Genomic DNA, 26,982 nt, shown 5'->3' with positions numbered 1-26,982 from the left:
TCCTCAGGCCCCCCACCCCCGAACCAGCTGTTACCTCACTCAGGTATTCTCCCAAGATCCTTACTCAGCCTGACAGTATTGGGGTGGGGGTTCTGCTTTCCAATCACAGCTTTCGGGGAGCGAGTGAGGGCCTCCCGTCGCACCCTCCACCAGCCGGCAAGGAACGTGCGGGTGGGTGTCATGGCAACCCTCCCCGCGCCCATAATGGAATTATGCAGAAGGAACCGATTTCTTTAAACCCGGCTCTCGCACCAGCTGCATGCTTTTGTATCTTGGTGACAGCATTTCGTCCAGCAAACTTTATAAGTCTTCATGAATCCCCAACGCTCCCAATCAAAACGGCGAAGCATCCAAACGGCGAACAGAAATGAGCACAGATGGTGCCAGGCCCACAGCTAACGGCAGGCAGGCCCACAGCTGTTTGGCTTTGCGGTGCTGCTTTAAAAAATTCATTAGTGTTTAAACCCAAAGAAGTTGGACACATTATATATGTGCATGAAGATTAATCTCCCCTCACCTCTGTTTTTAATATCTCACCTGGTTTTGTTGCATGTTTTAGAAAGAGGTGATTCAGAGGTGGGGAGGATTAAATTTATTGGCTGCCTGTTACTACATTCTCAATGGCTTTTTTGATATTATGCAGTTAATACAAGCAACAGTAAGTGTTGTGGGTTTGTACAGCAGTTCAAGTTAATTACCTATTCAAACAGGACAACAGCCGTACCCTCTTTCAGAATGCAGCCCACAGGCCAAGGTGGTGTTCTGTAACCACGGCACCAACGCGTACCAAAGGCGCAAGATAGTAAAGCCTTACAGTTCTTTTAAGAAACATTTTCCACTAATGATTTTCCCCCCCTGAAGTCGTAAAACTCCTCCTTCAGTCAAGTTTTAATAGGAGTCTCTTCAGTCCTAAGGTGGGTAGGAATATTCCAGACCAGCAGCTTTTTTGGGGGGGGGGGGGGCAGCACCGTCCACCAGCCTGCGTCCCCCCAGCGCAGGCAACGCATCCGTACAGCAGGGGGTGTGGCACCTACACAGAGCTCTCCGTTTGCTCGCCCTTGGCCTGCAGCTGGATGGCGTCTCCTGTCAGCGAGCCGTAGGTGATGTTAGTGCTTTCTGGCTGCACTTTGTCTGTGCACCTCCTGCCTGCGTTGGAGAGAACGGGGGGGGGGGGGATAAGAAAAAAGCATTAGATGCTTATCAGCCTGTTTACTACAAAAACGACAAACGTAAGACAAAATGCATCGCATACAAGCAATTTTTTTCTTCATTTATTAGTTTCGAATATTTTATGTTTCATGAATTCTAAACGCTTATGGACACGACATTTACCCCCCCCCTCCCGGGTCCCATATGTTGCCCGTGGCTCCTGTGACCGGACCCATCCTCGCATTACTTCGGCAGAGCCGCACTCGCATGGCAGGGATCTGCAGGACCGGTAGTCTGTCTTAACGATCCCGGGCAGATGCGGGGATTCAGAGCAAAAATATTCCAGTAGGTCTTTCTTAAAATAAATGTAAACTCATCCGAGCCGCTCCGACAGCCATAAGAGAACCTGCAGCGGTTTCTCCCCTCGGTTTTCTGATTCACTTTTAGCCACCTAATAATACACAGAATTGCCGCCACCCCCCCCCCGAGTCGGATAGAGAGATATCATGTCCAATCAAATTCCTGCTTATTTCTGGCTTAAGAAGCATGACGACGGGTGTCGTTGCAGGAAATGCCCACCGGGGACTTGGCCCATGTCGATGAATGGCCGGTCCGTCTTGATTTTCGGCCGATTCCTGGCAATCAGGAAGACACCAACGAACGACAGCAGGCACCTTGGGGGAAAAAAGTGTCTCTTCTGTTTGGACAGTATTAAAAAGGGCCAAGTTTCCCCCGCAAGCTATCAAGGCAGAATGACGCCACACTCACCCGAAAAGAAACATAAATATATTGAGCATAGCTAAGCCATAGAACTCCTGATAGAAGACGATTCCTGTAAAATGAGAGGAGAAAAGGGCCATTCAGGATCTCCTATGCACATTTATTACCTCTAAAAGGAAAACTCTCATACTGCAAGTTTTTTAACTCCGCCGCCTACGTGGAGATAAAATAAACAAGAAATAACTAATCTTGCTCAAATATTTTCCCTGTTTTTGGGAAGGTACTGCTCAAGTTAGAAGACCAGAAAGTCCCCCCCCACAGTGACTTGTTAAAACTTTAAGCATCAGCGAAAAAAAAGGAGGACTAAGACGCAGACCTAAACCCCGGCAACCGCACGATCAGCCCCTGGGGGGCCGCGTCTCTCCTGCTCAGAGTCCCGTCCTGCCTCATGCTCACAGACCAACAGTGGGGGGGGGGGGCATACGGTCTGTATGAACAGGACAGTAACGTCTTTTTTGCCAAGCAGAGGATGAGCGCACTGCTGACAGTCTGGGTCGCATCAGTCCTTTGCAACATGAGTCACAGCTGCTGCTGACGTAAGGGGGGGGGGGCACAGCAGGTGACAGCCCCCACTAGTAGCACCACAGCTGTTAAAACATATAATATAAAAAAAATAAATATATATATATATAGATATATAGATATATATCTCACTACATGGTAAAGTGAATAATAATAATAATAATAATAATAATTCACATACCAGAGCAGGAAGGTCACCCCAACCCTCAGAGATATGAGGTAACAGAATTACCCATCAGCCACCATGCAAAAAAAAAACCCTCCCAGTCACTGACGCCAAAGCAGGCGTTATGACCTGCGATTAGGCTCCTGAGTCCGGCCAATCAGAAGTGCCATGGCGTGCCTTATTCCCCGAGGATTTCCAGCAGGGTCCAGCCCAGCACGATTAGGAACACTCCGGGTTCACTGGTGAATGTGCACCACAATCACGGTGCCTCTAGGGTCACAGTGTGTCAGGGGAACCATCCAGCCCGTATCCAGGGACCCGGCGGGCTCGGACCTCATCCCTGATCCTCCCAGGTCACGGTCCGACCTTGAGAGTCCCGTTTAAAAAACCGCCGGTGCTTGCATTGGTGGTTGCTATGGTTTCCCAGCTTTTTTTCCCCTGACAAGTTGCTGGAATAAATGCAGAAACCCAGAAGTGGTCGTGACAGGGGTCAGAGCATCGGGCCACTTCTGGGAGGGTGGCCCACACAGAACCGTGGGACCACGGACGGATCTGAGCGCACCGGACTGCAGAGAGAGGAGCGTGGATGTAAAATGATGGGATGAAGAGTCCTTCTAGACTCTTAACATACATCATGCGATGGGCTAACATACAGACACTGCAAGAGGAGAGTATTTATAAACCACGGCAACATGGTCATAATAAAGGCGTTAAGACGGAAGCTTGTAATTAGCTGTCGTCGTTTACAGATCTCATGTTGACAGGTTGCCATTGCAGACCGGGAAGTGATTAAGCAGAGCGCTGTTAAAGCTCTGTACTCCTCACCAGAAAACAAAACGTCAAGAGGCAGAGGCTGCCTCCTCGGAGGCCGTGAGCGCCATCTCCGGCCCGCATCCTGTGGCCCCGGGTCCCGCTGCCCCAGTGGGTAGAGGCGCCGGCATGCTCAGCCAGCTTTAGGGGTGGCCCACTGATGGCCGATCATTCAGGCATCATGTCTGACACCGCAAGTCAGCCACGTGTCCAAAGGGGCCAAGAAATAAATGAATAAATGGAGATTCACAGGGAAGCAGGGTGATAAAAAAGGGTTTCTGCAGTCCAGCTGAACAGTCTTAGTTGCAATTTTGATACCTTTGCGCCATGAAATAGTCATCTATCCATCCATCCATCCATCCATCTATCCATCCATCCATCTATCCATCTATCCATCCATCCATCCATTTTCTGTACCTGCTTGTGTCATGTAAAAGTAAAACACCCCCCCCAACAATCTAGGGGTTTTAATAATTGATAATTTTATAAAATTATTCTCCAATCCATAGCAACTTGTATGGAGAAATGTGGAATTGTGTTTTATTAATGAGTTTAAAATATATTTCTTATAGGTTACATAAGGAAAAATGGACAAAGAAATGTCAAGGCAAAACAGTTCAGACCACTCAGAATGTGACAATGTTTAAATCAGCACATCGGCACTATTTTAAAATCAAGACTGTCTGCACTTTCATTCAAAAAAGTTTTATAACTTTAGCTCACAACAGTCTCGCCCCAGGGCTTTCGACAATGGTAAATGTCAGTATAATGTCCTTTAACTTTTTTTGCCTATGGACAAGAGAAATCCTCCCCCCCCCCCCCCCCCCAAGCAAACCTACCTGCGAGTATAGCGCTGGCCGTGAAGAATACAAAGTTAATAGGCACTACTTCAGTTGCATTGAACAGTTTCATGGACTGATTCAGGAATCTACAGTGGGGGGGGGGGGGGGGGACAAACAGATCACCAGCGGTAGGGCTCCGGGTTCGAGCACCGCGTACAGGCAGCATGACACAAATGCAAGTCTGGCAATGCGGTAAAACAAACCTAACTAGACTGTCAGCTTACTAATTGCAGATTATCTGAAAGCGTCTAGCGAATGACAAACGTGTATAATGGCCGCATGATATAATGGTTCAGTTAACCATTCGCAGCGATGTAATTATTCTTGCTTTTGTAGATTTTAATTACGGGTGACAAGGTGCAGGGAAAAACCTCAACGTCAGGAACTACAGGAATGAAACCTTTCCGTTCGTCTAATAATCAGGGTCTCCCAATCCGGTCCTCGGGGATTTGATCCAGGGAGCAAAAACGTGGACTGGCCGTGCGTCCATGAGGGCCGGACTGGGAAACACTGCTCCAATATGAAGCAAACATGAAGCAATATGAAGGGCTGCGGGGGCAGGGGGTGGGACTCACTTGATCTGGAATCCACAGGAGGCCACCATCACCACGATCATAACGTAGAAGATGGGGAATGTGAGCTGCATGTTCCCCTCCACTGACTCGGCGATCATCCCGGACACGGCTTTCACTGAGATGACGGTCTGGGAGGCTGCCACGGGGTCGGGGGGGGGAGGTGACAGTCACTCTCACGGTAATGGCCACTCACCACCAGAGGCGGGACGGAAATGCACATCTGGCTGCCTGTCATTTTTGGGTGCGTAATTTCAAGTAAAGATTATACACATTTTCCCTCCACTTTCAACAGCCATGGGGGGGGGAGGCTGGAGCCTATCCCAGACAGCATATATATATATACCCTGGATGGGAATATATGATTAAAACATATTTACATGCAACCTAATGCAGACTGCGGCTATGCTAACTGTGCAATGCTGCACCGGACCTGGCATTAAGCGCTTCCTACAGGGGGGGGGGTTGGTGACCAGATACCTGCCTGCTGGCTGCCTTACCCAGGAGAGCCACCAGGAGAAGCAGCACCACCACGTGCTTGATGTTCCTCCTCTTGTACAGGTACAGCAGCACGCAAAACAACACGATCTCCAGGCCCTGGCAGCGGAAGTCAGGCAGAATTACAGGTTACCAATGACCCCCCCCCCTCCCCAAGCGCCACGTACGGAGCTCATCTCTCCTGCTTCATTAGGGCTCGTTTACACATCTGTTACACGTATACCTGGAGGTGTGAAAGCAATAAGGAAGGATCGCTCCGCGTGTTTAGCGAGCGAGACTGTAGACTAGTAGCGTCCTTTAATTAAGACAAACTGCGCTGGCTGAGTTAGGGGAGAATATAAGAATAAATAAACAGATATATACAAAGGTACATTGTTTCATGTTTATACTGCTACAACCCAGCTGTGAACACAAATCTAATAAAGCACAAAACACACGACTCAGAATCCGGAGACCGTCTCCCCGCTGGGGCATCGCAGACAACAGCCTGTATCGGACACAGTGGGCTGGTGTGGGTTCTCGCACACCCCCCTCCGCCAAGACCCCGAATCAATTTCTTTCTGAGGAGATTAATAATCTTTTTCATTTTCCTTCTCTGCTTCTTGGGTGATGAACCTGCTCACAAACAAAGGACCCTGCAGCGGTGCAGGACGGAGACGGGGTTCGTTCTCATCAACCTTTCAGAAAATAAAATAACAGATTCAGAAATGAAAAGAATGCACTCAGGCGTGGACGAAGGCCGCTTCACGTCCCGGCAATGATTTCAGTGAGCATTTATGGCGTTTAAAAGAAACCTGATACATTCACCAGTAGGGGGCGCTGTTCAGCCATCCTGGCCCAACCCTTCAGGGAGCAGGACAGACGGAGGGCACAGACTGCAGGACTGCATATCAGGCTGCTCAAAGCTAACGTCCGACACACCTTGACGCCCCCTGTACTGACCTTGAACAAATGTCTCAGGCTGTGCAGGGAGACCCGACCCATCTGATGTACTGGGTATCAGTAACTAATTAAAGATACCATGCAGGGATCCAAAACCACCTCTATACTTTAACCTAAGAGATGCTAAGCTAAGCTACACCCTCTGGGCTACCTAAGACAAGAGGCTGTACTGAACCGTGTCGCTGCAGAACTGCCAGAAGGAGATGGCTCACGCCGACCAGCCATAACATTAAAACCACAGCCCATCTGGTCCGATCCCACAGGAGAGATATGGAAGCACAAATTGCTGGCTTTTTCATGCATGTCAGTTTCAGAACCCAGAATAGCCTGGATGGAAAGGCGTCAGAACAGACAGTGCGTCGCAGTGTGCTGCGTGTGAGGCTGCGTAGCCACAGGCCCCCGTCTACTGCGAACAGCACCTACAGTAGGCATGTGAACGTCAGAACTGGACCATGGAGCAATGGAAGAAGGTGGCCTGGTGTGATGAGTTGTGTTTCCGTTGCACCATGTGGACGGCCCGGTGCACGAGCGTCATGAGAAAAGATGGCACTGGGATGGGAAGAAGGCAAGCCGGTGGAGGCAGTGAGATGCTCTGGGCAACGCTCTGCTAGGAAACCTTGGGTCCTGGCATTCATGTGGATGTTACTTTGAGACGTACCACTTCCCTGAGCATTGTTGTGGTATTCCCCGATGGCGGTGGCCTCTTTCAGCAGGATGATGCACCCTGCCACACTGTAAAAACTCCCCAGGAATGGTTTGAGGATCATGAAGTTCAAGGTGTTGACTTGGCCTCCTAATACCCCAGATCTCAATCCAACTGAGCATCTGTGGGATGTGCTGGACAAACAAATCCGTTCCAGGGAAGCTCCACCTCACGACTTACAAGACTTACAGGATCTGCTGCTAGCATCTTGGTACCAGATACCACGGGACACCTTCAGAGATCTTGAGGAGTCCATGTCTCGATAAGTCAGAGCTGTTTTAGCAACGCAAGAGGGACCAACACAACATGAGGCAGGTGGTTTCAGTGTTATGGCTGATCAGTGTGTGTGTGATTGGACTGGACCAGACTGGACCAGAATGGAACCATCACCGTGGTACTGCTAACCCCCCCCCCCCCCTCCCAGGGAGAGCCCCCACCAGGTAGACGAGGAACTGCCAGCTGACGGCGTACATCTGGATCAGATGCGCGGTGATGTGCTGGACTGTGTGGGGGGCAAAGGTCACCAGCAGGTATGTCCCAGTGACAGCCAGGGCTCCCCCTGTGGACAATAAGGGGAAATGAAAGTGACATCAGAACACAGGGTTGTTTTTGAACAGCCCACAGTTTTACAGAATCTCCTCTGAGACCAGCAAAGACCCCATAATCTCCCTTATCACAAAGTTTAGATCTGCTGTCATTGTCTGTTCTGATGGTGCCAGAACAGAGAGCTCACCCAGGATGTCAGAGGCACGCAGCGTTTCCTTCAGGAACACCACAGAGATCACCGCACTGGCTGCAGAAAGGCACACAGGTGCGGGTCAGACCGAGCCATGGAAAATCTCTCCGGTGACGTGCATGACGACGGGTGTGACGCCCAGACACAGGCCCATCAGCAGGGAGACAAACCTGCACGTCAGCCTCAGAACCCAGATCAGGGAGAAATGGGATCAGTGAGTGAGGTTTTCAGCAACGCGGGACTCTGGTGCAGGGCGAGAACTCAGAATACTCAGATCTAGAGAAATCACACTAATAGACCCCAACAAATTCAGGCAATTTTGATTACCACAACAAGCAGGATTTTACCCAGTAACACAAGAAAAAGAAATTCATGAACAATGTTGTTCCATTTCATGCTACAGCGTGATGCACCACTTCTAAAAAACTCACCGTGTCAGACTCCTATGCACGTCACAGGACAAAACCATGTGTTGGGTTTAATTTTGCCCTGGTAACGGTTTCCGTCTTACTGAAAGACACCGTGTATGCAGTGAGCGAGAGCAGCAGGGCTGGGAGGTGCTGACTGGGGAGTCGGGATCCCGGGGGTGACCCTTATGTACCAACACATAAACCTAACGGGGCACAGCTAACACGGGGTGTGGCTCAGCCAGTTAGGACTCTGCACCTGTAAATCGGAAGGTTGCTGGTTCAAACCCCAGGACCGGTAGAATGCAGTGGTTGGGCCCTTGGGCCAGTAAGCTGAGGGATGCTGCACACTTGAGGACCCATGAACTCGGAAGGTATGTAGCAGAATCCAAAGCCAAGCTTGTATATGTGGCCAAATAAGAGTTGGAGCCCAAACACTGGTCCCTCGAGCAATAATCAAACACATCTGAGGGAGGAGATTTAATCACCGGGAGCTGTGATGAAACCGTAATGCAACGTGTGAGGAGACAGGGCCCAGCCAAGCGAGGAATGTAGGTCACAGAGTGGCTGCAGCACACGGGCCCCGACGGCCTGGAACGCACCTCGGGGTATTAGAGCTGAAAAACCCGGGGCTTTTAAAGGCCAGGTGGGTCACACGGAAACGTGTCACGCCATCAGTATAGTCATAATGCAAACAGCTGCACGAGAAAAGGCGACGCTCCCTCAGCAAGTTAATTTTGCATAAAAACTCCTCTCTCCCTTCAGGGCACGCAAAGCCGGCACGTAACCATAGCAACTCCGTGGCAAGTCTATCGTCAAAAACACACACACAAGCAGCACCACTGGGAAGGAGGTAACGTCTAACATCTAACCCTCAGAGGCAGAATTTAATCACTACGGCCGCGTCCCAGCAGAGGCTAATAAGCTTGCTAAGGTCAAGCCTGTTTATTTGACTTTTAGTTGCAAAGATTTTATTTCACATCTGTATTTTAACAACCAATCAGGCATTAAAATTCATTAGATCTGTGACTGGGATGCATAAAGATGGTGAGCTATCAAAGGAAAGTGCTGGTCAGCTTACATCGCCTGTCACCCACACATGGATGGCCAGACGGCACAGAAAACCGGACCGTACCCATATTACTGACTGGGTTTCTCCAGCGAGTCCTTATTTCATATCCGTCAACGTTGACAGCTGATCTGGCGGAAGGAAGCACCTGACCCTCTGTTACGTGCCGTAAGTTTTGGTTACGTGCCGTAAGGGATATGTGCCGTAAGTTTCGGGTACGTGCCGTAAGTGTTACGTGCCGTAAGTTTAGGAGGATGCCTGCAGGTCCTTCGGACGTCCTGCCCACTCGCCGATTGGTCGCCCGCCCCCTCGACTCCGCCCTCAGGACCTGACCCCGCCTCCCTTGCCCTCGGAGCCGTTTCCGGTTCGCCAGCTGAAGAGTTCGCCGCTTCGTCCCTTCGTCTGCCCGCTACTTGCTTCTCGCCTGCTAGCTCGCTCTCTGTTCGCTTTTGCTTTGTTTGATTGATCGTGTATGACTGTTTTGCCCTTGACTTCCGATTCTCGCCTCGCCCTTATTTGTACTTTCGCCTTTGTTTCTGATTGCTTGATTGGTTTTGAACTTTCGCCTGTGTTTCGACTTCGCCTCTCGGTTTTCCCTTTTGATACCTTTGCCTCGGCTTGGTGTTTCGTGTTTCACTAGGTGTGTAGGGAGTGTCTGCCTTTTTGTTTATTCGTTAACGTGGGGATTATTGTTTGTTTGGTCAGGGAGATAGATTTAGGCATTGTTGTTTCGTTTCACCATTTTTCTTTGTGTTCACTTAGATAGCTCAGCTTGGGTTACTCGGTAGATGTGTTTTTGTTTGTTTCTTTGGCCTTTGTCACTCCTGACGTTCGTTACACCTAGTGTTTGTACTGCGTTTGTGAAAAACTATAAAAAAACTATAAAAAAAGACTCCCTCTGTGTCCCGTGTTCCCTTCTCCTAGCCCTAGTTGTCCTGTCCTCCCCAATCCCTCCTTCCCTTTCACTTTGTTGCGGTCCAACCCTAGACTGGATCGTAACAAAATTGGGGGCTCGTCCTTTCCTTCTTTCCCTTTCGTGCTTGTCTGGCGGATTTTTTTTGTGTGGGGGGGGTGTTGTGGTGATTGCAGTAATCGTGATGGCCCAATTCGACCTTGTTGCGTTCACCCTTTACCCCACACTCGAACAATTTGATGTGTGCCGCAAGGATGATCTGCTACAGATAGCAGACTTCTTTAACATTTTGGTTCCCGCTGAGGCTTCCAAGCGGGTTGTTAAGCAAATTCTGCTCGATGAATTGGTTCAGCAAGGTATACTGCCTGAGTTGGGTGGATCCCCTAGTGTTGCTGCCACCCCGGTTCGGATGTCTGCTGTAGCGGAGGCCAGCAGCGACGATCCAGGGAGTGGACACCGCATGGATCTTGGAGATCCCCGCTCAACCAGGGAGGACCTACTGCTGACGATTAAGCTACGGGAGCTCGAGCTTGAGATTAAGAGACAGGAGTACCAGGCTCAGCTACTCCGTGTCCGGGCTATGGAGATGGAGGCTGAGAAGGAGCTGGAGTTACGTCGGATGAGCATGGGCGACCAAAAACCAATGCCTCTTCCGCGTAAGGTACCCACACCAGGTACACCTCCACCCGCAGCTCGCTCCGCCCGAGACCAGGCTGACGCCCAAGACGCTCCTAGACCCCGTCCCCGGTCTCCCTTGAGCTCGCCTGTCTCCCCGGAAATTGGTAGATCGAGCTTTGATGTGAGCCGACACATCGGTCTTGTTCCTGTGTTTCGGGAAAATGAGGTAGACGCCTACTTTTCCATTTTCGAGCGCATTGCTATGACATTGAACTGGCCCAAACACCTTTGGTCATTGTTACTGCAATGTAAGCTTGTGGGTAAGGCACAGGAGGTTTGTTCGGCTCTTGCGTTAGAGCAGAGCCTAGATTACGACATTGTGAAGGCTACTGTGCTTCGCGCTTATGAGTTAGTGCCGGAAGCTTATCGGCAGAACTTTCGAAATCTTCCCAAATCCGCCAGCCAAACATACGTGGAGTTCGCACGCGAGAAAGCCGTCTTATTTGATAAGTGGTGCGGCGCTAGTGGTGTGTTTAACCACGACCAGCTTAAGGAACTGGTCCTGTTAGAAGAATTTAAGAACTGTGTTCCTGATCGAGTGGTAGTGTACTTGAATGAGCAAAAAGTCACTTCGCTAACTGAAGCTGCCACCCTCGCTGACGAGTTCGTTTTGACCCACAAAACGGTGTTTGCTCCGATTCCTTTGCCTCGTAAAACTCGTCCGATTGTAACCTCCCCTTCGCAAGCGTCTCCACCACCCGTGGAGAAACGCGAGTGTTTCTATTGCCACGAAGTGGGCCATATTATATCTGTTTGTCCTGTGTTAAAGCGCAAGGAAGCTCGTTCAGCAGCTAGGAAAGTAAATGTTGCTGCCTGCCCCAACAGTTCTTCGCCCTCCTCCTCTCGTGTTGATGCTGCTTTCGAACCGTTTGTATTTACTGGTTCGGTTTCGCTCAGTGAGATGGATGCTCGGCACCCTGTGACTATCCTGCGGGATACGGGAGCCGCTCAGTCCTTCTTGGTGGAAGGGGTTATTCCCCTGTCTGTCAAAACGTACTGTGGTACGGATGTGTTGGTGCAGGGAATCGATTTATGTGTGGCTGGAGTTCCCCTGCACACTGTATATTTGTGTACTCCCGATTTCTCGGGATACGTGCGGGTTGCTGTCCAGCCCCAGTTACCTGTCCCAGGCATTACGTTTATTCTTGGGAATGACATAGCGGGGAAGAGAATCGTTCCCCTACCCGAAGTCGTTCTGGACCCTGTGCTGTGTGAAAATGATGTAGCGGTGGAACACCCGAAGGTGTTTCCTGCGTGTGTGCTTACTCGTGCACAGCGGCGCCAGCTTGCCGACATTGACCTCGAGGACACGTTCATGTCCGTGCCAGTGTTGGATAAACCTTCGAAGATTGAGTCTGTGACCCCGGATCCTAATGACTCTGTTACCTCCCCTGAAGTTCCGTTCTGTTTGTTTTCTTATGTTTATTTTGTGGTTTTTGTTGTTTTCTATTTGGGATCTGTGTATATTGGTGACCCGTGTGGGTTCACTCTTGTGTGGGGGGGTGTTACGTGCCGTAAGTTTTGGTTACGTGCCGTAAGGGATATGTGCCGTAAGTTTCGGGTACGTGCCGTAAGTGTTACGTGCCGTAAGTTTAGGAGGATGCCTGCAGGTCCTTCGGACGTCCTGCCCACTCGCCGATTGGTCGCCCGCCCCCTCGACTCCGCCCTCAGGACCTGACCCCGCCTCCCTTGCCCTCGGAGCCGTTTCCGGTTCGCCAGCTGAAGAGTTCGCCGCTTCGTCCCTTCGTCTGCCCGCTACTTGCTTCTCGCCTGCTAGCTCGCTCTCTGTTCGCTTTTGCTTTGTTTGATTGATCGTGTATGACTGTTTTGCCCTTGACTTCCGATTCTCGCCTCGCCCTTATTTGTACTTTCGCCTTTGTTTCTGATTGCTTGATTGGTTTTGAACTTTCGCCTGTGTTTCGACTTCGCCTCTCGGTTTTCCCTTTTGATACCTTTGCCTCGGCTTGGTGTTTCGTGTTTCACTAGGTGTGTAGGGAGTGTCTGCCTTTTTGTTTATTCGTTAACGTGGGGATTATTGTTTGTTTGGTCAGGGAGATAGATTTAGGCATTGTTGTTTCGTTTCACCATTTTTCTTTGTGTTCACTTAGATAGCTCAGCTTGGGTTACTCGGTAGATGTGTTTTTGTTTGTTTCTTTGGCCTTTGTCACTCCTGACGTTCGTTACACCTAGTGTTTGTACTGCGTTTGTGAAAAACTATAAAAAAACTATAAAAAAAGACTCCCTCTGTGTCCCGTGTTCCCTTCTCCTAGCCCTAGTTGTCCTGTCCTCCCCAATCCCTCCTTCCCTTTCACTTTGTTGCGGTCCAACCCTAGACTGGATCGTAACACCCTCATTCTTCCGGTTGGTCTACATGCACGCAAGATGAAATTCCGGCCTAAGCTATCAGTTGATTAATAATTCTTATATGATCAGTATGTACCGAATCGTATTTCAATACAAATTTTGGGGCCTCATTTTCTGATGAGCTGCCAGTTGAAATATTTGCCCTTTGATGCTCAGGCAACAGAAGCATCGCTGCACATCACGTACCTTTGCTACTTAACGTTACACTTGCTCTGACATCAGCAGATGCCTACCATTAGCTAGCAGCTACTGTAATGACCGTTAAAAGACTAAAATCTAAATGGTCTAAAGTGTGGCTGCATCTCACTCATAAAGATCCCAACACCTGGATGTGCAACAAATGTTTACAAACAATTGGCATATGACAGAAACAAAAAAAGACGTTTCTTAATGTTGTTGACCTTCGTTTTGTGCTTTATTTGTTTAAAGTACCAGTTTAGGCAGCATTTAGGCATCGGTACACTTTTAAAACACCAGTATCGGAAAAAAACACGAACGATACCCAACCCTAGTTGTGCCAGTATGAAAAACAAGATATTCCCTAAGCCTACGGCAAAGGTCCCACTGCGGGCTCAACCACGTCGACAGGAAACAGGGCTCCAGACCGTACAGGTAGGGCCACCAATGGGAAGCGTTAACAAAACTCAACGGGGTTCCCCAAGCAAGCAGGCAAACAAAGGAGACACTAAACAAGAACATCACACTAGTTCTAATGCCAACTAAGTTAGCAAAACTACCAAAGCAGACACAATAGTAAGAGGCCAAGTGTGAAGTGAGTCTTCCACACCTCTGAAAGGGAAACGCGTGCAGCTAAAAGGACCTTGCATATCACTTCAGACATCGCAGAGTAAACAGAAGCGAAGAAACCGGCTCTGTTAAATATTTAACCTGCACATGAAGGGTTTGTGTGAGACAGGTGCTGTGGCAGCTCTACTGTTCCTCCACCCCCTGACCGGGCCCTAAACAAACAGCATACAGGGTGGAGGAGCAGGGCGTGGCCAACGGAGGGCGGGGCCTTACCGATGACGGACACGCAGCCTAGCGGGGCGATGAGGGAGGCCGGTGCAAAGCCGTAGGCGGCGAAATTGCCCAGTTCACCAATGCCCATGAGGGCGATGCCACACCACCAGAGGGAGCTGGTGTAGTAGGGCTTGGAGCCACTCTGGGCCTGTCGCATGTGTGTGTATTTCTAAGGGAGGAGCGATATAGCATCAATAAATGCTCCCCCCCCCATGTCACCCAAAACCCACAGATGTAAGCAAATCCATCCCTCCAGTCATAAACTCCAAATAGTCAAACAAAATTCCTGAATAAACTGGTACTTAAATAAACGTTTAGGTGTCACTTGGTTGTCTTACCTGAATATTTAATGAGATGCTGATTAGGAAGTTCCCACATATTGCGATGACGATTCCAATGAGGTACGTCTGCAACACAAAAGCAGGCTGCTGGTGATTATTTTTACTCTTCACTGGTGTCACTAAATCTTTCCGGGACTCCCGATGCAGCATCGGCGGCACAGCCAGTGACAAACAGCTCAACTTTGCTACCCGACCAGCTGGGAACATCAGGCAGGGTGATGAGTCACGCAGGAAGCCTTACAGGGGGTGTGCTGTTGTACCCTGGAGCGAGATACTTACCCTGAATTACTCCAGTAAAAATATCCTGCTGTATAAAAGGGGAAAAGCTAAGAAACTTTCAAATGCAGCTTGACATCTTTGAAGGCTTCACTTCACAAACCGGTTCGGCTTTCAGTCACGGGAACCAGTGACTGGATGCAGGGATTATGGAATGACATCAAAATGTGTGTCACATGCATCATACAGAAGGTATCTACACAGGAGGGAACAGGCTCCGTTATTTTATAGCTATCTCCTTCCCAGAAATCTTGGACAACTGACAATCTGACCACCCCATTTTACTATTTATCCAAAGTAATAATTTGTATATCTTTGGCCCTCTCGTGCAATTAACAAGAATCATGGAAACAGCAAACAACATCCTATTGCAGAATCCTACAACTTTCCATCTATCCCTAGAAACAAACACAGTAAAACCTAAAGTAAGATATATAACAACTAAACAGATTAACATATATAAAATAAAAACTAATAAAACCAACCATTCTTCAATTACGCGAGCCATTTCTGCCATCATTCTGATCACAGAGGGTAGAAAAGGTATTTATATAAAATATTCGGTCTGAGTTCCCGTTTCCTTCCCCCGGCCAATGAACGACTGAGGTTCACGTCGCTGAGCAGAACCTCTGGTCTGGCAGCATATTGTAAAGGAACGAATGAGTCTCTATACCCCACTGCCAAATGTTATATATATATAATGAAATTTTAGTTAACAGAGCCTGAGAGCCCATTTTATGTTTTGTTTTTTTTTTTTGGTTGTGTAGCTTTATTTAAGTTAGATTTATTTAGGATATTCTAATTCCAAAGTCTGAATATCCTTAAGAATTAAAAGCTTGTTGCTCTTTGAAACGGTGTTCTTGTATCATTATGGTAATATTATATCAGTGGCATAAAATGAACTTAAAATAATATCGTTTATCACAACTATTTCTGGGACAATATATCATCCAAGAGAAATAGTTATTGTGACAGGCCTATTAATGCTGGCATAAGTTAATGTACAACCAGCTCATGTAATGCAAAAACTGACGAATATGGTTGTGACTATGAGAATAATACAGAGACACAGAAAAACCCGGTTATTCTGTCCACGCTGCCAAGGTTTACATACATCTGCTTTAAAATTTTAGCAAATATAAAAATAAACGTGAAGACAAACACTGTACCGATAGACCCGGACAGAGGATACATGCTCTACGAGAAAACCCACCATCTCTGACATTACCGCTAAGGACCTGAATATCAGGATTAACGACAGGAGCTGCGGCACACGTGCAACGGCGTGACGAAAGAGCAGAGTCAACGTTTCTCGGGACGAACGTGTGGAGACCCAATGTCTTTTCACAGAGACGGGGTTCAGGGTTTAATGGAGCAAAACCAAGTCTGGAGCAGTTAACACCTAAAGAAATTCAACACTGAAGCTGCATTTGGTCATAGTGCTGAAGAAACATGACTATGGGGGAACAGAATCAAGGTTCGAATCACAGGAAAGACGCCTCAGTCATATATCTCCTGAAGTGGCCTCATCATCTGACGACTTCTGCTCAACACCAAACTGTAAAAACACGGTCATGTCATTGGTTGCGTGGTTAAAAGCACCCAATAAGCAACACTGAGTCCAGCCATCCATCCATCTATCTATGTATCAACGGGTCACGACTGGCCTAGAGCCTTTCCCAGGCAACATAGGGCAAAGGTTGGGAAATGGTCAGGACAGGATGCCAGTCCACCACACGGCGGGCAAAGCAACAATATACAGGCAAGGCATTTCGCAGGCGTGGACCAGCCGACAACAGTCATATCAAGGAGAAGAAGGAGCACACAGCTCCTGTCAGTTTGGGGAAAGGGGCTGAGTAAGCAGGGCTTCGGGAAACCAAGACACGCCACAGCCCAGCACAGAGTGTCAGCACAGAGTGTCAGCACAGCGGCCAGAATCCGGCCCCGCAGGGAGGAATAGACCCGTCAGCCACTCCACACCAAGATGACCAACACAATTCAAAACTTTAATAAACTATCATAGATAATTGTGGAAAATAGAAATATCTGAAAACAGTTCAAGTGGTTTTTCTGGCCAACTGACCATGTTTAAAAAATTATGATAATTATCAGCATCAGTAACTAACATTTTCATCATTTTCTCATTGTTTGTAAAAAAATACATATTTTTCTTTCAGTCATAGAAACCATCCTGGAAACATTCAGATAAGTCAATCATAGAATTACAAAATTTCCACAGAAGAGGGGAAGCAGGAGCATTCTGCAGCAAGCAGGCCCAGATTCATTAAACTGTCACAGCAGAATATTTGAAGGACGCAGCTGAGGGAATTCCCGTTTTGGAATTTCCTGCTAAATTCTAACGGACCATTTTAATTCGGACTTAACCTCAGCCAGGGCTACAAACCCCATACGGCGCCACGCTGCCAGAATTTATAAAAAATATATATTTCTCCGGGAAAAAAAGAATTTATTAAAACCTGACATGAAGCTATAAGAGCCGTGGGTTCGGAAAATGGAAATTTGGGTGCGACTGACTACGTCTGAAATGGACTTTCAGTTCCCATATTGCAGAAACAGCCGCTTTCGGGGCTGCAGACCTACCTGCTGCTAATTTTGACACGGGCATAACCTCAATTGATTTGGACCGTGAGTCACCCACTGCTGCAAAAGACATTAAAAAGGTGTGTGTGTGTGTGTGGGTGTGATACCAAATAAAACAAAACTGAAAGAGCATGTGACAAAACAGCAGCCAATGACCTTGGCACGTCAAGCCTGCGCTGTCGGCTCCTGATGGTCTGCCCTACCGATGCTCCACTTACTGCACCACAGTCCAGAGGAGGGTCAGCCCAGCCACCTTCCCAGCTGCAGATGAGATCTGGCCGCACCTAACAGACAGCTGCTGGAAGGTCTCCCAACCCCGACATCATTACCTCCAGCTATAGGAAGAGCACCAGACATCCGTACTCACCGTACTTAAAGATCCACGTTCAAGTTTTGCTCTAAACCTTGTGTGTGCTTGTTTTTCTTAAATACCCACGATTGAATTTATATGGCTCATAACCATAACTAACCCAAACATCATACCTCAGAGCTTTCTTGGAGTGGTCTTTGTAACTGAATTGATATCAACCCCCCAAAAAAATGCTCTTTAATTTGCCATTTATGCAACAACACATTTCTAAATGTCTAGATTCCATAATAAATTAATTGTGCACTGGGTATAGCTTAAGAAGACATTTGGAAGGCAGAATGAACTAAATCCAGTTAAAGTATAACATTTTACGTATTATTTGCGAAGCTGAAATCGTGTTTTTTTCCCCTCATAATCAAATAAAACCTCATTAATACTCTGCTGGAACCCAAGAATACAGTTTGATACCCATGTTCACCTATAGTCACAATGGCTCAGACAGCACTAAACAATCACAGAATTAAACACCCGTGATTATACAGGCTCTCACCCATGTATGTATGTCTGTACTGGTACTTTGTAACTGACGTCACAATGGTTCCAGCTCAGTTCAATCATTGTATGGCAACAAACAAAGGGTTTCACGTCCTGACACAAGTGTGACAAGCGAATCCATTCCTTACATTCTGAATGAGGCAGGAGAGAGAGAGCTTCCCTTTTCCGATCCATTCTTCCTTCCAGATTGCGTGAGACAGGAAATTTGACTGAAATGTCACATGACCCACCTTCTAATTAACAAGTAATGACAAAACACAGGTCAGGTAAATAATTGGAATCATTTAGGCTGTTTTCACATACAGTTCATTTGAAAAGAATCAAACTCATTCCACTTTAATGGACTAGTAAGTGGCCCAGGAAGGAGAATTCAGTTCTAATCCCAAAATTTGACCAGACTGATGCTCTACATTGGTTGGGGGGGGGGGGCGGCATGGTGGTGCAGTGGTTAGCGCTGTTGCCTCGCACCTCTGGGACCTGGGTTCGAGTCTCCGCCTGGGTCGCATGTGCGTGGAGTTTGCATGTTCTCCCTGTGTCGTCGTGGGGTTTCCTCCGGGTACTCCGGTTTCCCCCCACAGTCCAAAGACATGCTGAGGCTAATTGGCGTTGCTAAATTGCCCTTAGGTGTGCATGTGTGGGTGGCTGGTGTGTGAGTGTGCCCTGCGATGGGCTGGCCCCCCATCCAGGGTTGTTCCCTGCCTCGTGCCCGTTGCTTCCGGGATAGGCTCCGGACCCCCCGCGACCCAGTAGGATAAGTGGGTTGGACAATGGATGGATGGATGGATGGTTGGGGAGGGTAGGCAACCCTAATCCAGAAGAGCCATTATCTAGAAGGTAGGTTAGAAAACCTTCTGGATACCAGCACCTCAGGATCCAGGGGTTGAAAGTTCAGGTTCAGAAAGTACAAATCCAGAGTAAGATTCACAAATCTAGAGTAAGATTTTGTTTCAACCCACCGTATAAATATAAAGGCACATGCACAGAGTACAAAACTGGGTGGTTGAACCAAAATCAAGATATTTACTTTCTGAACCTGAACTTTCCACTTCTGCAAGGGATCAGCATTGCCTACCCCTGGGTGAGATCCTTGGCTGACATGTCGCTGAGGAGAAGGACCTGTGTCTGCATCTGCATCTTCAGCAGCTTCCAGCTGCTCCTTACATTAACACTCTTCTGCATGCTCACCGCGCCTCGTATGTGAACAGGACACCACATGCGGTTAATTGGACTTACTACTTCACTACTCTTTCCTGCTGGGTTCCCACCGTTGGCTTCAGTGCCAAATCCAGAAACCAGCAGAGTATCGATACGGCGTCTCCGCACTTTATGAGATGAAACACCCTGAAGCACCTGGTTGACAGTAACAGTATCACTGTAAAGAGGACTGGAGAATGAGTAAGAGCTACAAGAAAATAAAAATAAAATTGCAAATAAACACAGTCTTTTAGTGTGGCCATTGATTACGTTGGTTAGGTTAAATAAAAAGCTTTTGGGAGAACATTTAAATTTCACATATTATTAATTCACATGGGTATCAGAGTCAACTTTATTCGTCATGTACAGTCCGAGAACAAGGAGTTTGTTTTGGTGTGATCAGTCACGTTAAAGTAAATCAAAAAAATAACATAAATGTTAATGTAGTATCAACACTGAAGGAGAAGCAACCAGCAACACAGAGTTCAAACAAGTAAAGTCAAACGAGATATTTGGATAAGGTACAATGCTACAAACTATCTGGGCAGTCCGAAAATGAAATATGTATTAGTATATTAAGCAGATAATAAAATAGAGTCAAGTAATAAGATGTCATTTGGCAGGCTGGAGGTGAAATTACAAGGACAGAGATTCAAATCAAAATCCCCCCCAGTGACCTCAAAGGATTGCTATTGGTAATATTCGAGGAAGCATGATATTTCAAAGATCTTTATATCTGAAGATTTTCAAGCACCACAAATGAAACGGTTCAGAAAAGGTACCAAGGTCTTTCCATTGTACGCGGTTTTTCAGGGCTCCAGAAGACTTGGGGAATAAGACTGAAAGCTAGTAGGAAGAAGTCAGCCTCCTATCTGCGGACGGATGGGGGACAGGGTGTCCTTTTGTACTGAGTGACAATGGTAATCTGTTGCTGGAATGGGGCAAGGCATTGATGAGGGGGGGGGCACGAAGGGTGGGATGTTAGGCTGAATCAGAACCAGCAGCTGCAGGTCACCACAGAGCAGCCATTCTCAAAGCTCCAGCTCATTGTATCTTTGTTCCATACGCCCATTGGTTTGGGGTTCGAGACTCTCTGCTCTTGGTGACATACTACATTCTGGAACTTTAAGTATGAAATCCACGCTGGCGAAGACAAACCACGCAACTATTTCATATAATTCCAGAATGTACAATGCAAAACCTCGCCAACTGATCCCAGGTGAAGCTAAGAGGCTGTTCACCATGGCCACGGAGATGCCGTCTCCACAGTCCAGCAAGAGAGCTTCAAAGAAACAACCAGTTACATACTTCAGAAATCAGAGAACATTCACTCTGCAGGGTATTTCGCTGAAAGTTTAAACCCTTGTTCTAGGGCTGGATGTGTTCCCCTCTGAAAAACACACACTTTGCCCAAGTCAAGATTTCTACCTCAAAGATTATGAGCAATCTCTGCCCTTTCCCAAAGTACTGGTGGGAGGCTAACAAGATATTTGATACTCTTGGTTCTGAACATCTACACGGCTATCAGTTCTTACTGCTGCAAAATGAAATTGAATGAAAACGTTTTTATTCATTCAACCACAAGCAGAGGAACAGAAGGACGGGACAGAAAAAAGTATAAATTACAGCAATATATAATGATGCGACAGTTATATTGCAAAACTGATGGCCAATTTCTTTAACATCTAGAGAAATTCAGAGGTCCGCTGTTTGAGCTCAGATACTCTTCCTGCCAAACCAGGAAGCACTCCGTTATTTCTGGAAGATAATCCCAGGAATTTGGACTGTATCCCATAAGCAACATAATTAAGAAAGGTTTCACTTAGCTGACGTTTTTTCTCCGCAATTATTTCATGCTTTATGTTTTAGGTTACCGGTTTCTCATGATCTCTTGAAGAGCAGAGTACATTTCCAAGTGATCTTTCGCAAAGGCTGAACTGTAAAACTGTGATTTTTGGATCATTATCCACCTGCGTGCAGATAATGATCTGAGACCCTCCGCTCAGCGTTACGCCGGAATCCTGTCACGTTTCCCGCAGCCCATCTTTTTCATTAACATTAATCTTCTCATAGATTTAAAAAAAAAAAAAGTTATAAAATATTGCTCAGGAATTAAGTCACACAGTCATGCAGCCGTTGCTCTGCATCATTCTCAGGGAATCGCAGTCTCATTACTACAATTTCAGCACTTCAGTATGTAAGGTCTATCAGTGCATAATAAATAAATCCCTTCCTTCAAAGGATCCGTAGACTTTGAATCGCTGGTAACATGCTGTGAACTCCAAATTTTAAAGGTTATATGTACTATACCTTTAAGTAATTTAAATATTAGAATAACGGTTTATATTCATGAATATAAAGTTTATATTATACAGTAAGTTATTCCTCTATACAAAGTTTGAAGAGGAACTTAAGAATCTTTCATAATGATCAGGCAATGTTTACATACCACATGTTCATGACAGTTCAGACTGGTTCGTTAAACTAGCGCAAGTTGTTTGGCGCATTTGGCTTCATTTCAGACGGGTAATCAATAAAAACGTAAGGCTCACTGTTAATGAGGTAAATGACGTACGCTGTAGTTAAAAAAATGTGTGATCAACAACGGATCTGTGAATTTAATCAGATTGATCATAGAGTTCATAAAAACTTGCAAACAAAACAAAAAGTTATGGTAGCTAATAAAATAGCTAATTTTTAAAATAGCTAATTTGTTCGTTTTTTGTTTGATATTACTGGGGTCTGCGTTTATGTAACGGCTACAACACAAGGTGTCCAGAAAGTACACCTGTTCCCATTGATCGCATTAAGTAGGAAAAGTACAAAACAAGAAATCAGTATCAAGTTTAAATATACAGACATTTACAAGGACTTACGAACCAGCTCCTCTGTGGTGTTTTAATATTAATTATAGGCCATTATAATATATAACAAGGCTTTTCGCCTTAACAAATGCATCATTGATTTGGTGGGAAAAAAACTCTATAAGGACAGTGCGGTACCTTATATGCGCGATCGCTGATTTCAGGAGGCTGCGTCGTGCTTTTTACCGGCGTCTGAGCAAACAGACGCTCCCACGTCGCGTTCGCCATTTCTCCCGGAGATCGTGGAGTCGCGGCCACTTCTTCACCAAGCAGACATCCTTAATTGTTCCGGTTTTTGTCCCTTATTGAAGACGGCAAAGCATGTCTTGGTTAATACAACGACCTCCCCTTTGACTTCCTGTGCGTTTGGCCCTCCTGCCAGAGGGTGCAAACAGGTGAAAATGTGCAGGCAGCACGTCCGGCTGGGGTGTGGCGCCCCGGACGGATACACTGAAGTTTGCCTTCAAGATGCGATCAGGCGATACTACGTATTATTGACAAGTGTAGCGTAGGGTGGCGTAAGTAATAAACTGAATATGTCACTTTAATGTGATATAACGTGATTGTTTTGTATGTTACTTTGTCATTGTTAAATAGAAAGGGACGTCTTTCCCCAAATGCTGAAAATACCTCGCCAGTTAAGGTCACGAAATACAAAATAACAGTAGTTTTACGCTGAGATACACCCATCCATTCATCTTCTAACTACTTTTCTTAGGTAGGCCCTCAGGTGCTCAAATATATGGAAAAACTATATTCTTGTATACATCTTGTATACTGTATTCTTCTAATGCAATTGGCCAGAGAAAAGTGTATTTATATCAAAACATATTAAAATTAATTGCACCCCTAAAGATAATGAAATGAAATTTTATCTACAGAAAATTCTATTTTTTTATGCTCATTTTAGGCTTAAGGAGCAGGAATTTCTCCTTTTTCACCAAGATATAAAACCAATAAATGTGTTCTCCACAGAATTCATTTATGGACTTTCCACAAAGCACTCAGCATGCGGGTGCCAATAATTGTAGCAAATTTTTTTGGATATAACTGTACAATGTCATCCATCCACCCATTTATCATCTAACCACTTGTCCTGGTCAGCAGATCCCCAAGCAGCATATGTACAGATATTCCATATGCTGGGAAACTGCAGTGTCACGTAAAACTGTTATTGTTAAATACAGTTATGGTAAGTAGGGAAGTTCAGTGGCCAGTGCTGCAGCCTCATACTACTGGGGTAGTGGACTTGATTCCTGGCCCTGGATGTGTGAGATGATGCCCCTGAAGCTGCTGGAACGTGTTCTCTGATGATCAGGCATCCCATCCATGGTGTCACCCGTACAGTGCTTCTTGGGTTAGGCACAAGGGTCACCATGGATGGACAGGTGTTTCTTATTGTTATAATGGATGGCACTACATCTGGAGCCGATCTATATTATGTATGTATTACAAACTTTATATATTATGCTATCTTGCATGACCAACTCAATTTTCTTGATTTTTACCTTATTTTATATGAAGTCTTAATGTTTATCCAGGAAAGGTAGTGTAATGTACGTGATTTATGCTACAACAGGGGAAAATCAGTAAGGAACATCTCCACGCGGTGTAGAGCACAGCACGCTCTGGGTGACTCACATGCCTTATACTTCCATTATCTCGCAGTTCCCCCACGTGGCCCCTGTTATCCAATAGCCGACAGAATAAAGAGGCAGCAACGTCGAGCCATAATGGTCATGGAAAACTTTCAAAGACACTTCAGTGCTCATGCTGCAAAGTCTGAATATTTGCACTGTAACAAGGTAGACTGTGACTGATACTGTCTGAGTAATTAGATCTTTTTGTGCCAAATATCCCATTTTGTATGAGCATTATGAGCTGGTGAGATCTCTGGAGCGGGGTAATTGCTTCGAAGATGGTATGATGAGATGCAGAGAATCTAAATTGTTCCAATGAGCCATTTTAATTTATGCATACGAAGACCCACATAGCAGCGGGTTCCTGAGCTGCTCGGAGACTTTAGATGAGCTGCTGATGATCACGTTAATGGGGAAAAAACTTAATTTGTTCTGTGATGGCAACAAAGACAACCCAGGGATCGAGCTGAATTGCAAGGGGAAGAACTAAGCTGACATAACCGAATCATTGTCGTGAGTCACAAAGTCGATTACGTTGAGTGGATTTGGATCGTTATACTGGGTCGCAAAGATTTTTAAAAACATTGGGTGAATGTAACAACTTCACTGGTCAAGGACATAAGAAAACAGGTTCCTTATAATGGAAGCATTGTGTTGTTTTCTAAGTGCTGTAACATCTGTTGAAAGGCATGGAGGACAAAGGGAATAAAGATGCAAGGAGGCAACCGGGTGGACGCTAGGATAAAAAGCAAAAGCTGGAAGGACATTTCAGCGAGGTCAAGATAGAGATCAAGGTAGTAATTATGATTAATAAAACCAAGAGTGATCATAGGTAACGTTCACATATAACTTGGTGCTTAAAATATAAATATATGTTGGAATAGGTTTGAAGTGAAACGTTTCAGCAAAGACATCATTTGAACTGTTTGAAAAATAAAATCATGCGAAATTTGCCGCAAAGCAAAATACAGGTCTGAGGTTTGGAAGACAATAAACAACATTTTGGTATCGCCATCTGGTGGTCATTTACGGAAAAACATCAGAGTCAAGAGGGAGCCTTATGATTCATACTCATATCAATATCTTATGAGTGGCTATAAGGTTAAAATATAAAGAGAACGGAACTCTATATCTGTATAGAAACAGATACACTGTGATTCTGCCTGTCAGCAGCTTGTGAAATAGTGCTTTATCTGTGGAAGGATGAATCTGTATTTTTATCTAAATTCTTCCAGGCGTCAGTTGGACGGGTGAAGAACTATATAATTAATATATAATCGTCTGCATGCAGTTTGTGTGGCAGGAGCGCGTAGAGGGCAGCAGAAGGCACGAGCTGGCAGTACACCTGGGCAGAATGGCAGCCCATCACACAGCCTATATATACTACGGGCAGTTTAGAGATGCCAATTAGCCTGACACCATGTCTTTGGGCAGTGGGAGAAAGAGCCGACTCTACATCCGCAGAGCAGGGGCAGAATTTGAACCCACAAGCCTGGACGTGTGATGCAATTCCATGGCCACTTACCCAGTGCAGGCTGTTGGTGATGAAAAGTGCTCAAAGTCGCTATTTTATTCGATAGCTTCAGATTTATTGCTCGCTTTTCTCACTGACGGCAGAACCTTGACTTTCACAGAAAAATTCTGGTGACGTGCTTCAGTTTGCATTCAGGGGTAGCATCCCACAGACCTGCCCGGTGTGAGCGATCAGCAGATTCTCAATGTATGATGACCTTTCAGGAACGGCATTCATATATCTGCCGGTTTGACGTCTAACAGCCCAGTCATAGCTCACACTGGGCCTGAACTCCTGTGATTGTGGGCTGGGGGTGACGACCTGATGTCAGTCATTAAATCTGATGGATGTAGCCTCCTTTTAGAGATCCACGTTCGTGCATCGACACCATCTCATCTGTGCCCACACCTGAGGCCCGTGGAGTGTGCAGAGACACCCATCCTGGAAGCGGTCAAGGTCCTACAGGTCTCTCGTCTCACATCTAATGAGCTGCCGAACAGGGACTTAGCCGGCAATCCAGACCTTTTGGCAGGAGATGCAATCACGGGCAAAAAGGGCAAGTCAAGGAAAATTACTCGAGGAGATGGGAGGAAATTAAAGAGAGAGCTTGATGCGTTCTCCTGCTTGTTCTGGAACGGTACTTCCATCCCCAATTTATTTTGGTATCTAAATCTGCATTATTTCAAACACCCTAAATCTTCTAAACCATGCTTCTGGAAACTGAGTTAAGGAGCAAAAGAGGCTTTGACTTAAATTTATGACCCCCTGCTGAGTTTTCAAATACATAATTTATAAAGAATGTTCAGGGGTAAATACCTTAGGTACAGAAATACATCACGCCGTTAAAGCACCGTGACTCTGTAGGGCTGAACAGCCTTTATACTCCCCCTGGCTTAAGGGCGTGTCCGACATTTTCCGTATCGATGATCCCAGCGCACAGCGCATTTAATATCCTCCCTGATCAATAGCCCCCTCACAGAGCCTGGTTTAACAGCTGGATTTATGACATTGGTTTATGAACCCCCCCTCCTTGAAGAATATGAACCATTACGTAAGTCGGAGGCACTGTCGCTGTTTCCCGGCAAGCATGAAGCACAGGGCTGTGATTTCCTGAACCACTGGAAACTTCCCATTCCATAACTATGCAGGCAAAGAATTTTGACTGGCATGTTTAACATGTTGCAATAATTTCCCCAGGAAAATGAATTTAAAACATTGAGCAGTTTGACTCCAAGCAATTTTCGATTCATTCTGCAATCGGAACGTAGGAGCCAATTTCCAGAAATGAAAGTTGCCGCAGTGTGTAGACATCAGGAAACAGGGACAGCGTCTGCTATCCAAGCTGATGACAAGCTTCAGTAATTCCACTTTAAGGTACATTATCCCACTGGTGTCAAAGCAAAAGACAGGGGAGAGTACATTTAATGAAGGAACAGTGCCCAATGTGTCCTCCTGAAGGCTGCAGATAAACCAAGCATGCAATCAAACACAAACTCTGGCGCGGCACCAAAAAAATA

The 26,982-nt window shown here is 46.3% G+C and overlaps 1 protein-coding gene across 2 annotated transcripts; it reads right to left on the bottom strand.

Moving 5' to 3' along the window:
* Positions 1 to 483: 483 nt before the first annotated feature.
* LOC111843728 (NIPA-like protein 2) lies at positions 484 to 22,777 on the bottom strand. Of its 2 annotated transcripts, none has more exons than XM_072716835.1 (11): positions 22,451 to 22,777; positions 14,510 to 14,596; positions 14,172 to 14,340; positions 7,718 to 7,777; positions 7,422 to 7,543; positions 5,342 to 5,438; positions 4,845 to 4,980; positions 4,267 to 4,355; positions 1,918 to 1,981; positions 1,729 to 1,823; positions 484 to 1,146 (listed from the first exon to the last, which is right to left on the bottom strand). In XM_072716835.1, exons 1-11 carry the CDS (start codon positions 22,538 to 22,540, stop codon positions 1,031 to 1,033), a joined length of 1,125 nt encoding a protein of 374 aa, XP_072572936.1. In that variant the 5' UTR covers positions 22,541 to 22,777; the 3' UTR covers positions 484 to 1,030. The 2 variants fall into 2 exon arrangements, with proteins under 2 accessions (XP_072572936.1, XP_072572937.1); XM_072716836.1 differs by having other exon boundaries at positions 14,510 to 14,578.
* Between the last annotated feature and the right edge of the window lie 4,205 nt (positions 22,778 to 26,982).

This window comes from Paramormyrops kingsleyae, chromosome 9, assembly GCF_048594095.1.
Source record: "Paramormyrops kingsleyae isolate MSU_618 chromosome 9, PKINGS_0.4, whole genome shotgun sequence".
Taxonomy (NCBI): Eukaryota; Metazoa; Chordata; class Actinopteri; order Osteoglossiformes; family Mormyridae; genus Paramormyrops; species Paramormyrops kingsleyae.
The sequence above is the reverse complement of the archived record's forward strand: the minus strand, read 5'-3'. Positions and strand labels throughout refer to the sequence as shown.